The sequence below is a fragment of the Lissotriton vulgaris genome, chromosome 8, assembly GCF_964263255.1.
Source record: "Lissotriton vulgaris chromosome 8, aLisVul1.2, whole genome shotgun sequence".
Lineage (NCBI taxonomy): Eukaryota > Metazoa > Chordata > Amphibia > Caudata > Salamandridae > Lissotriton > Lissotriton vulgaris.
In genome coordinates this window covers 1,534,645,354-1,534,658,510 of record NC_141696.1, presented here as the reverse complement: position 1 = coordinate 1,534,658,510, position 13,157 = coordinate 1,534,645,354, and the positions used below count along the sequence as shown (strand labels likewise).

Sequence of the window (13,157 nt, the reverse complement as noted above, 5' to 3'; positions counted from 1 at the left end):
TGCTTAACGCAGCACGAATGGTGTTTCCATTCGTAGGTGGTGCAAGGACTCCTTCAGCAGTGTGGAGAGCCTTGCTTAGATCTGTTCACCTTGGCCGAGAACATGCAATGTCAGCAGTTTGGCGTGCTGTATTTTCTAAGGCGGCTTTTGCTCAAAGATGCTTTTGGTCTCGAGTGGAGCTCAGGCCTCCTGTACGCCTTTCCACCCATACCACTTCTGGACAGAGTTCTCAGGAAGATCAGGAATGGCGGGGCCCGTTATCCTTGTGCGTCCAGACTGGGCACAGGGAGTGTGGTATCCCAAGCTTCTCAGCATGAGCATCGATCCTCCAATCAGGCTGCGGCTTCAGGAGGATCTTCTGTCACAGCAGCAGGGGAGTGTTCACCACTCGAACGTGTCAACTCTGCTCCTTCTTACATGGGGATGGAGCGGTGACAGTTGACAGCGTTCGACCATCCTCCCAAAGTCTGCAATGTTAATCTGGCAGCCAGGCATCCCTCCACCAAAACGGACTACGCCTGCTGGTGGAAGAAATGTGTATATTGTACAGAAACGTCTATTGACCCTCTTTCTGCTTCTTTTTCTGATGTCCTTTTTAGGTCAAGTCTGAGCCAGCGCGCATGCGATTCTATGTGAGGCTTCTTGTAAGCACTCTAAACTTCTCTGTGTGGGTCTGACTCCCCCCAAGCATTGGGTTGGCTGTTCCCTGTGTCATTTTGTTACCGTAGCCTGCAAATGGCTAAAGGCGGGCACTTGTCCTGCCTCCTTTGCAAATGTTCACTCCCACTGCGTTTTGCTTGCGGGAGTGAGCAGTGGCAGCTGCATTCCTCTGTTTCCTTACAGCAGGCGCGCACCACTTCTGGGGTGCTGTTTTTATGTTAGGCGAGTTGCAAGTAGCGGCGTGGAAGCTGGCAGCTGTATTATTAGTGGAAAATCCGATTCTGTATGATTTAAAGGGCGGGTGCTCTAAAGACGAGATGTTTTTGGTTACATTTCTACCACAGGCATTAATGTTGTATTAAAAAAACGTTTTCCTGGCTGCCGCGTGACACGCCATGCAATCCCTGTTTACATTTCATGTTTTTAATACATTTGCATTTCCTACGATTATTGCTTTGTCCAGATTTTGTGTTCTACCCACACAATCTGTGTAGGGCTTACTGTGAACTCAGTCTCCGCTGTCTGGGTGAGTTCAGGTTGTGGGTGGGTGTTATGAAGGGGCGCGTTTCAGAGCCATGGAGCGAAGGTTGAAGGCTCTCATATTTCTAACAGTGAGACATAAAGGGCGTTAAACCACAAGCACATCCAATTCTTGGCCTCTCTGCAGGGCGAGCAGAGTGATGGTCAATTGTGACAATTGTAATTGTAAATTTGTTTCATTCTACTGACACTCAGGGAGCCACTTTGTTTCCCTTTTATGCTTGCTACCTAATTCCTGTAACGTCCCTGTTGTCCCCACACTCTCCATGCTAGCCCCCACTAAACTCTTATGCTGTTTCCCCTCCCCCTCCCACTCCCTATCCCGTCTAGCCTTTTTGTCTTTTTTTTTTTATATTTAATCCCCCCACACATCTTTCTTTCTGCTGGACTGATCACTTCATTTATTTACATTGTGCACATTTTATTTACTTTTCGAATTATTTGATCTAACATAGCTGCCCCCCAATGACAAAGCCAATAGTTCTCCCATCGGTGAGACCTATTAGCATTGCCAATGCTTGTTATTCTTACCCTTGCCCAGCAGGGCTCTTCTCTGGGCACTCTGAAGGGTTACGTTTCTGCTCTGTCTGCCTTTTTTGTAGATGCATGACCGAACCTCTTTATTTGAGTCCCCTATTGTAAATAGGTTTCTTAAAGGTCTTGCAAATATGTTTCTTTCTTCTCCTTTCGTTATGCCTCCCTTCATTTAGTTCTCACTTTCTTAATGGTGCTCCTTTCGAGCCTTTTCATAATTGTCCCCTCCGGCTGCTCTCCATCAAGACAGCCTTTCTTGTGGCAATAAGACCTGCCTAGAGTTTGAATGAACCTCAGGCTTTATTATACATGCCTCCATTCTTGTCTTTTTTTCCAGACAAACTGGTTGTAGGAAGGTAGATACCTGACTATGGTTACCCCCGACTTTTTGCCTGGTGTTTTGCTGGTTTTCCGACTTAGTTGGCTTGGGACCCTGCCAATCAGGACCCCAGGCCTACTGCTCTCTCTCTAAAATAAATTCTGTGTACCTTAGGTGCATTACCCAATTGGAACTGGGCCACCTTGTCAGACCCCGTAACTCAGGGCATCGGCGTACCCAGGGCCTACCAGGGGCTGAAGCATGTATTATGCCACCCCTGGATGGCCATCTAAATCTGACACAACTGGCTGCACGAAAGCTGGGGCAAGGTGGTGTAATCACCCCTTTGCTTTAGATATAGTATACCTATATCTAACCCTAAAATGGACACCCGGATTCCTATCAGTCACTCCTATGGCAGGCCTTGACAATCCTGAAGGCAGAGTGCGTGGAATCGTGTGAATTGGCGCTCTGGCACGAGCCGAGCCCGGTTGCAGCTTGCGGAATAAAGTCCCAATGGCGGTTCCATGATAACGCGTACCATATACTCTTTAATGCTAACTTCGGTATCGCGTTATCAAAACATGTCGAGTAAGGTGTCATACGAATTGGGATACTGACCCCTCACCAATGCTGGCGACGGGGTTAGCATTCCACCCTTCTAGAGGGACACGACATGTACGTAACTGTGAACCCCGGTTAAAGTTAACTGAAGCCTCAGCTCCACAAAATGGATGCTCCCACCACAGACACGAGTCTGACCTCCTGCTGCTGGGAGTCCTTCCAGCGAGGAGAGCTTGGACAAAGGGTTTCCTGTCCGGGGCGGTGCTCGCACCATCCCAGACAGGGTTTTGTGTATCCTGGGTAGGCAGGGCTTTACAGGAAGGTGACTGCGGAGTGGCACCCCGGTGCTCACTACGCATCTGCCGGCTAGAACCAGTTCCAGGGGCACACCAGCCCCTGACCTGGGGAAAGTCCGGCATGGGAGAGGGGTGTAACCACCGCCCTTCCTGGTCCCACCCCTAGGGCAGGACCTAGTCGCGTACCCAACCCTTTCTTTAGGATAAAGGCAGGAGCGGGGACCCTTCCAAATTAGATCATCTTTGAATCAAGAAACTACTTTCTACGAAAGGAACTCTCAACTCTTCTCAAGATTTCTCCCTTGTGGCTAAGGAGTAGTCACCCTGCATCCGCAGCCACCATCTAAGAACTCTGCGGTTTGCTGCACGTCCTTCCTCAGGAATCCGACTGCCCAGCTCGACGAGAACCGGCTTCCCTGGCACCTCTGACCTCTACCCACATCGTCAGCTCAGCTGAGATCCGTGGGTGCGACGAGACCTCGAGGGACCGGCCATCATCAGAACCTGCACGACTTCTAAACCAGCACGACCGCCGAGGGATCCTCTGGTGAGTGCTTTGGGGTCCGAGAAGCCCCGACCCTGAGCAGCTCCAGCACCGAAGTTCAGCCTCCCAGCATCTCCACGATCTGCGTGGGGCCCTTCTGCTTTTTGCTGCTCATCACGTTGTCTGGTTACTAGCCCGCTGGCTTGTGGCCTTCTCGACGACGCCCGACAACAACGCTGCTGGTCTGGTTGCTACAGACTGGCCTTTGCTCCCTTCTGAAAGAGGAGCACCCCGGACCCTCCTGGTCCACTCAAGACGCCATTTTAGGTCCACCACGTGGCCCTGAATTTGCCAAGGCTTGTTGCCCCAATCCTGGGCCCAGCGACGCCGACAGCATCAATCTTCGTGGGACAGCTCGCACCTCCATCCTGGTTGCCGATAACGCCTCCTGGTCTGTGAGACTGCAGAGCCAAGCGTCGCCCACTCACCTAGTCGAGGTGACGATCATCCGGTGCCCTCCTGGTAGCCTCTGACTACTGGCTAGTAGTTACGAACTTGGTCCCCTCTGCTTTCAGGTGTCATCCATCTCTGATCCAGGCTTGGATCTCTACGAACTATCTCCACTGGTCGCCGGCCAGCAACTCCTTTCTTCCGGCTCCTGGTTCGTCAGCGAGGATTCCCGACGTCTGTAAAGACTTATGCAGCCGCAGCCCCTGGGCTAGGTAACTTCGGCATTTCGGTGCCCGCATAGCCTCATTATCTAAGGGTCCAGAGTCACTGTCGCTTCCGACTTACCTTATCGGGTTCGCCCGAGAACACTAAACTTTCCGTGCCCTCGGGCATTTGTGTAGGTTGTGCACTTGAAGTATTTTCCTAAGAGTTTTGTTGTGTGCTTAGTACCCTGTCCTCATAAAGAGTACAGGGCTGTTGTGACTTAAAATAAATACACTGTTTATTTTTCATAACACTTGTGTGGTGTCCTTTCACTTGGTGTTCAAGGGGTATGTGATGGTGAAACAGCTGGCTTAACACGCCCTCTAGAGTTTAGCCCGAAGACTGCTCGTATCCACGCTACTAGGATAGCTGGTCTACGGTTGACTTACAACCAATCACCATAAGGGTCGTTTGGACTGATGCATAGTGATCACTAGAATAGTGAGCACTGCATATCAGGCCAACTTCTCACACTGGTGCTTAACACTAGGCTTATTTCTTGTCAAAAGCGGTGACACTATTTCATGTGGGCCAATCCATCACCTTGCCCACTTTGTATGCTACTCCACATCCCTCAAAAGAAGAGGAGCGATTCCACCGTCTGTACCCAAAAAGAGTGTTGTCGTTCTACCTTGACAGCAAACGAGCATTCCGGGTGGACGACCAACTCTTTGTGGGGTATGTTGGAGGAAAGAAGGGTCAGGAAGTGCAGAAATTAACCATTTCATGCTGGGTTGGTCTATGTAATAAAATCTGCTACGCACTGGTCAAGAAGCTGCCCCCTGAGTGGTTAAGGCCTCATTCTACCAGAGAAAAAGCTACGACCACTACGTTGGCATATGGAGTCCCAATCCTCGACATCTGCCAGGCAGCAATGTGGGCGTCCCTGCACACACGTTCACCAAACATTACTGCCATGACAGTCAGGTCTGCAGGGATGGGCATTTCGCCAATTCGGTCCTGCAGGACTTTCTAGTTTAGAATTTGTCCGCTGCCCACCACCAAAGCTGGTAGTGCTTGGGTATCTATTCAAAGGTAAGCCATCTGCAGATAGATGTCTCTATCAGATGAACAAGTTACTTACCTTTGGTAATAAATTATCTGGTAAAGACACTATCTAGCTGCAGATTCCTTACCAACCCAGCGATCCTCCCCGCTTTGCAGACAGATGTTTAGGGTTCGGGATACTCCCTTCCAGGGCCCTAGTTAGAACACACTTCATGGCTCTGCGATTCTGGCATGGAAAGTAGTGAAAAGTAACTGATATCAGCACGCTGAGGTGGCACCTATATATGTGACACAAACATAACCTCCGGTGCGTACCACACAGCGTGGAGCCCATCAACACCACCTACTGGCATGTAGGGTTCCTGCTCACCCAAAACTCTTCTGGTTCCAGTCTGACGCCAGGAAAATTCAAAGGTAAAGCATCTGTAGCTAGATATTGTCTCTACCAGATAATTCATTACCGAAGGTAAAAAACTTGCTCGACTGGTTGGATGTTTCTAATTTTAGTATTGCAGATGAACAGAGGTGAAAGTAAGCAGATGATTAACAGGAGAAAATAGTGCACTGTACAACTACAGCATAAACCTATTTTGCAAAAGCACACTGTGTACTCACCCAAAGAGAGACCTAGTCTAGGACAGAAGCTTTGAGGATAGTAACCTACCTCTACTGGATGTTAAATAGTTTGGTGATGCTGTGACTGAATCTGAAATCATTATTTGATGTCTCCATGAATACAGAAAAAGATCTCACCATAGTGATGATCTCGGACAGCATCAAAGAGGAGGAAGAGCCCTTTCCCGTTGCTGAACTGAACCCAGGGAACATTAAAAACATTCACAACCCTGCAGGTATGTGGCCTTTCTGTTTTTTGGGGAAATGTGGAATTATTCACCAGAATCAAGTAGATGAGTTACATTTGGCCTCAGTTTATATTAGTCCTGTCACAAGGAATATTGTATCTGTATCTGATGTAACCTGTAACACAACAACACTAAATGTAAAGCGCTCTGATACCCTCTTGGGTCAAGTTTGCGCTACATAAAACTTTATAAATAAAATCAAATAATGGCACATTATGCCCTAGATAATGTACGAGATCCTACCTTTGTGTTTGGCTTAGACATTTTTGTATCTTCAGTCTATTTTTAATGTCCGTGCAAATTCTCAACTTCTGTTCACTGTGCCTAAATATAAGTTGTCCCAGTGGGGGAGGCAGATGGGTGCAGAGCTTTCACATTTCAGAATTTTGTGTTTTAATGATCTTTCTTTACATGTAAAGAAAGAATAACATATTTTGGTATTACAGTGTCTTCTCAGTACCTGACACTTCAATAAGTAAAATATTTGGTTAGTATTGCAGGATAAATTGAAATGTTTCCTTAAACAGACACATAGCTTGATAGATAAACAAAGAATTGCACAGGCAGAACTAAAATATTATGCCCAAGTTCACTTTTGTAAAAACCTTGGGCTTAGAGGATAACTAACCTTAAAAAGACCCCAAATGCTAAACGATAAGGCTAGTGAAGAAAAATGTTCTTATTGGTTCCGAAATATATGGACTCATAAGAAGACACACCAAGCAGTTGATACAGAGGAAGTTTGAAAGGAAGCAATAAGGGAAGGTGGGAGTCAGAAGAAATGAACAAAGAGTTTGAAATATCCCACAGGTATTAAGGCAACCATCACTGAGACAAACCTGGCTCTTCATTCTGCATGGTGCCTTGTGGTCAAGCTGTTCAAAGAAACACACTGTACTCTCCCTTCTTGTTGATTTCTAATCCATGAGTCCTGATTTTTAACCCTGAAGGCTTTTCCAGACTCAATGATGTCCTTCAGCCTAAGGTTCTCATTCTGAGATCACTTAAAGCAAGCCTATAATCACGGACCTCTTTGAAACAATAATCGGAAAATCAGTCAAATCTATCACTGCACAGGAAAGGATTTGACCGATTACGTGATTAGCCATAGAAGTGGTGTTCTATCCTTGCATTATCAAACTTTTGCCTTCCTGCCCATTCTAGCCCCCTCCCACCAATCCGCTGTGCTCCTTCCCCCTCCCACCGCCCGCTTCTTCCCCTCCCAGGATCAACTTAATGGCGGATGCTGTGTGACCGTGCAGTGGGCGCACCACTAGTGCACCAAAGGCGCACCAAAGGCAAGCCTGTCTTTTTTTGTGCCGCTTCTCTCCTATCTTCTCTTCTATGCTCTTGTCCTGCTTTCCCTTTCAGGCCCCCAAAACCCCTTACACCTTTTTCTATAGCCCCCCACTTCCCCGCGCTCCTTACCTGCTCTCCCGTATCTTTTTGCTTCTTCCCATGTTGTTTTCCTGCCCATTCTACCACCAGCACACGCTCCCTGTGCTCTTACCCCATCCTAAGACCTACTTAATATGGGGCGCTGTCCGACTGTGCAGCGGGTGCGCCGCCGGTGCATCAAAGTTAAGCTTGTCTATGCCATGCACACCTGGACCATGGCCAGTGCAACGCCCCCTGGTCCATTCAGGCCGATGCTACACAGCTGCTACCTTCTACGCTCGTTCAACACAGAATGCCCAACAGCCCACTACTGCCGCTCCACTCCACACATCATGGTAGGACCTTTTTCCTGCTTTCAGTGCTGCTTCGCTTGCAGCTTCTCTCCTATTCACAGCCCCTGAACTCATACACTACACCGCCCACCCCACCAGCAACTCACAACACTCCACACTTTACTCTCAGCAGACACTCACGTGCATGCCCCTCAATACCTGTGCTCTCAGCAAACACTCTATCCAAATCTGGGACCTCAATGGCAACAGACCTATTCCTAATGGAAATCTGGCTGAAACCATATGGCCATAGGCATCCCAGCAGTATAAAAAATCTCACCCCAAGAAAGTCTTCACAAACTGAGAGGTGTATTTGCAGTCCTATATAAAGACAACCACGGATTCAGACACCCCCTTAATGGAACACATGCATTTCAGCCTCCAAATGGCAGCTTCACCCTGAAAGGTACCCAAGCATAAAGACCACAGGACCAAACTTCAGCAAACTCATCTCAGACTTCATCATACCCCTCATTATCAACTCCATAGACTTCATACTACTCTGTGACTTTGACTCCCACTAGGAAGACTCCACTGATCCCTCCGCCACTGACCTCAAAAGCGTGAACAACATTGGACTTTCCCAGCTCATCATACTCCCCACACACCACCGGACACACCCTCCAGCAACATTAAATACAACTCCGCCACGCCGCTCACTTGGACCGACCACTCCTTCACACACTTCCAAAACTCCACACCGCAAGCCAAAACACCCACCAGTATCAACCTACCCAGCCGAAACTGGAGCGAACAAAATAACAAGCTGACTGCTGCAACACCCTTGAAATGAACCATCCCAACACCACTGACAACCTTGACAAGGATGTCATCAACTTTAAATAGTGGCTCAAGACCTGTGGAGGCTCACCCGCACCCATCAAAATTCATAAACATTGCAGAACTAACAGACTGGCCACCAGGTGCACAGATGAGTTCCGGACTCCAAATGACACTGCAACCAGCTGAAACGAAAATGAAGATCCAACCATGAAGCTGATGCCAGATCTACCTACAAAACTGCACTCAGTCATTAGCACCATATCTTGAGAGATACCAAGAGAAGAGCCCTTACTGAATGGATTGAGGCTAGCTCCAACAATTGCAAAGAGATCTTCTCTTTCATCAAGGAGTTCACCACCCCAGAGGCTGCAACCAACTCCATCAGACCTTCCCAGGAACTCTGCAACAACCTTTCCAACTTCTTTCACAGCAAAATCCAAAAGATCTACAGTAACTTTGAACATCAACCCAACCCTAAGAACATCATCGATAACCTGTCCACCCACCGCCAGCCAAGACACTCTCATAACCAACTGGAAAACACTCACCGAGCCACCACCAAAATCATCAAAACTGTCTACTCCGGATCCCCAACAGAACCTTGCCCCATCACATCTACAACATGGGAGGACCACTGATCAGCAAAATTGTCACCCACATCATCAACTCCTCCATCATATCCGCCACCTTTCCCGAAGACTGGAAACATGCAGCAATCACAACCTTCTTAAAAAAAAATACATCGGCCAACCCGAGAGAGGTGAGTTACTATCATCCTGTCTCCCTGTTCCCACGCCAGCCAAAGTGATAGAGAAAGCTACCAACCAACAACCCACCAACTACCTTCAACTCCAAAACCTACACAACCGTACCCAGTCTAGCTTTTGAATTAACCATAGCGTGGAGATAGCACTCATCAATGCCACAGATGACATCCGCACCATAATGGAATGTGGAACCACTGCTTGACCTTTCAGCTGCATTCAATACCGTATCAGACTCCAGCCTCATCAGAAGACTGCATAACAAAGGCATCCATGGAATGGCCCCCAATTGGATATGCCCCTTCCTCAGAGGAAGACACAGAGAACACCCTACACATCTGATCCCAAGATTCTGATTTGCGGAGTCCCCCGGGGTTTATCATTCACCCCAACCCTGTTCAATATTTACATGTCAATGCTTGTCGACATCATCGGAGCATACAGCATCTCCACCCAACTCATCCTACCAATGTACCAATGTCCGAAAAGTACAGGACCAACTTCCCCAAATGCATGATCAACGTAGGTGAGTGGATGAAAACCAACTGACTTAAACTATACTCAAGACGGAAGTGTTGATTTTTAGAAACTGGACCAGCCCCTGGGACTCCACCTGGTGACCTTCAGAGTGTTTCATACACCCACAAAAACCAACCACACAAGAAACCTGGGTATCATCTTAGACAAAAAACTTAGCATGGCAGAGCCGGTCAACACAGTCAGCTCCTCCTGCTTTCACTAACTACGCATGCCTCGAAAAACCTTCAGATAGATTCCCAGGAGCTCCAGATATACAGTCAATCATGCCCTCATCACAAGCCGACTAGACAACAGCAATGCACTACACTCCGTAATCTTTAACCACCTCCTGCACCGACTTCAGACCATCTAGAATGCCACAGCAAGACTCCTCCATCGCACCCACATTACTTCACACCTCAGAGAGTTCCACTATCTGCCTACACAAAAAGTCTGCCAATTCAAACTCACGCATGCATATAGGGCACGGCACAACATAGGACCAGCATACTTTAATAGCCACCTTAATTTCTATCAACCCACCAGAAACCTACACTCAGCCTCACTCTCACTAACACACACACCCCTTATCCTCAAAAGCAGAACGGGAGGTCTAGCTTTTTCACACATCAGACCGAAAGCATGGAATGGCCTCCCTCTACACATTAAGGGCTCCTCCTGGCTTCTTGTGGATTTCAAGAAGCTGAAGACCTGGCTCTTCGACTAACTACTCATGGCCGACTCACTCACAACTCTGACAGATTCACATCTATACACCTGCTCTAACGCCTGGATACCCTACCGGGTGATAAGACGCACTTTACAAATCCAGCTACATTGCATAACTTAAGAAGTTGCGAGGAATCCTGATTGCAGCAGGCAGAAAAGATTAAACCTAAATAGGTAGGACCATTTACTCCCACTCAAGCACTGTATTGGTTATATATGTATAAAAGAATTTCCTTTAATACCCTTTGCATTGCATATTGGATGATTCACGGGTCAAGACCCACCTATCAACAAGCAAAACTCTAATTATCCACCTAGATGAAATCTTCAGACCAAGATCAGCACGATCAACCTACATGATGAATAGACTGTATTCACTTATACTAATGTAGATGCCCGGCACACATGACAGGTATATGCACTTCACAGTGGCCATAATGCACACACCATACACACTTATGACTTTAGGTACGATCCCTCAAATCACATTTACTCTTGAATACACTCCTGAAACAAACTCCCTAATTCTTTTAAATGCACACTCCTGGGTCCTTATAGAATAATCTTTTACTACAAACTGGCTGTGCTTCGATCAGGGGGACATCAAACAACGTTAGTGAAGATGAATTCTGTTTCTCTCTGACCTACTATTTGGTGCTTGGGTTCCAATGGGTATACAGATCTATAGAAGTTCCATTATAATAGTGCACATGAAATCCTTTTGTCACATTCCGCCTAGTTACAAGATCAGCATTTCTCAATTATGCAGTTTATTTGCCTCCCATCTGTCCTTGAACTTTCTACTGTATGCATTTTGCATGTCATCCTCTGTTTATAGGTTACCTAGCACTTTGGTAATAGGACTTCATACATGTCATGCTGTGTTTATTATTTTTAAACAGACATGTTATATTTTGTCTTCTATTCATTTTCCGTAGAGCGGTCAAAAGAAGACAGTACAAGTGAGAGAAGACCACATGCATCCGCTGAATATGAGAAAGTCTCACCGCTGAAATCCACAACTGAGCTGTATCAAACAATTCAAACAGACAAGCAGCTTTTTACCTGTACAGTGTGTGAACAGAGCTTTACTGAAAAGGAGTCTCTTCAAGTTCATATGGGGATTCACACAGGGGTAAAGCTCTTTCCCTGCATCAATTGTGAAAAAAACTTTACTCTGAAGTCAAATCTTCACCGTCACATGAGGATCCACAGAGAGGAGAAGCCCTTTCAATGCACTGCATGTGAAAAGAGGTTTACTCAACATAATGATCTTCGTCGTCACATGAGAATCCACACAGGATTAAAGCCCTTTCCCTGCACCGAATGTGAGAAAAGCTTTAGTCAGCATTGTGATCTGCAACGTCACATGAGAATCCACACGGGAGTGAAACCTTTCCATTGCACAGTGTGTGGGAAAAGCTTTACTCAGAAGGCACATCTTCAAAGTCATATGCTAATTCACACAGGGGTGAAACCATTTCCTTGCCCTGAGTGCGAGAAGAGTTTTACTCAGCATTGCGACCTTAAACGTCATAGGCGAATTCACACAGGAGTGAAGTCTTTTCACTGCACAGTGTGTGCGAAGAGCTTCACTCTAAAGACAACTCTGCAATACCACATGAAAACCCACACAAGAACGAAGCCGCTCTCCTGAAGTCAGTGTGCGAAGAGATTTAATTGCAATAATAATCTTCAACAACACCTGAGAATTGATACAGGAATCAAACTCTTTTGCTGCTCTAAGTGTTCAAAGAGATTTACTCAAAAGTCACAACTTCTGCTGGAGGTTAAACTCGTACAGGGACAAATGAACCAAGTGTTCATACAAATGTAATGTTAAGTCTACAATCGGAGTCTCTTTGCACCACATGAGAAAGCTGAAATCCAAAATTGTAATACAAATGAGTAATAGTAATGAGTATGGAAAATAAATGGTTGCCCATTAAGCTTCAAAACCTGGCACAGAATGTAGAAATGCTGCTTATTTGTTTCAAAACAACAGTAACCATTTCAAACTACTAGACTGTTATCACCTTGTTGAAGGTCTCGCTACAACTGCACTGAAGAAAGGTCCTCAAAAATAACATTCATAAAAAGCCCTTAGTTCTGCATCCAGTATTTGTTGGTAGTTGGCCCTTTTCATTCTACAACTCTTAATTAGGTTGGAAATTTAAAAAATTACTTTCAACTGCCATTTCTTTATTTCCATTTCTTTAACACTGATGGCACTTCATCCAGATCAGGCTTCTAGCGTTTGTCCTGAAGTTGAACCCCACCAAAACGAAATTCCTGCGATTCCCCAAAAGCTATTAAGTGTAACTAGTCCAGCATTGTCTTAGTGGCATGAGTCTGGACTGTTTGAGCCCCAACTTTTCTTTTTTTTGTTGGAAGAGGCAGAACAGAACAAGATAAAGGGAGTAAAAAGGCTGGACAGAGGCTGTTGTAGTGGATTTTACTAACAGGAGGCCTATGGGACTATAAGAAAAGACAAACCCAATGCCGGTATTATGTGTGTTGAACAATAGTATTGAAGAATGCCCAAAGAGTCCTCTACATATGGTGTCCATATTCAGTTTATCAAAGTATGCCCATATCTCTTTAGAGATCTCTTATTTGTGCGATGGTATATCTTTTGTACACAATTTGT

General features: G+C 46.3%; 1 protein-coding gene across 1 annotated transcript in view; it reads left to right on the top strand.

Annotated features, from left to right (window-relative positions):
• The window catches only part of LOC147700302 (uncharacterized), a 174,625-nt gene extending 161,812 nt beyond the window's left edge, over positions 1 to 12,813 (top strand). The window contains exons 5-6 of the mRNA XM_086935667.1: positions 5,860 to 5,970; positions 11,446 to 12,813. Of these exons, the coding sequence (XP_086791793.1) occupies positions 5,860 to 5,970; positions 11,446 to 12,164 (830 nt within the window). The 3' untranslated portion in view covers positions 12,165 to 12,813. The remainder of the gene's footprint in view (positions 1 to 5,859; positions 5,971 to 11,445) is intronic.
• The last annotated feature ends 344 nt before the right edge of the window (positions 12,814 to 13,157 follow it).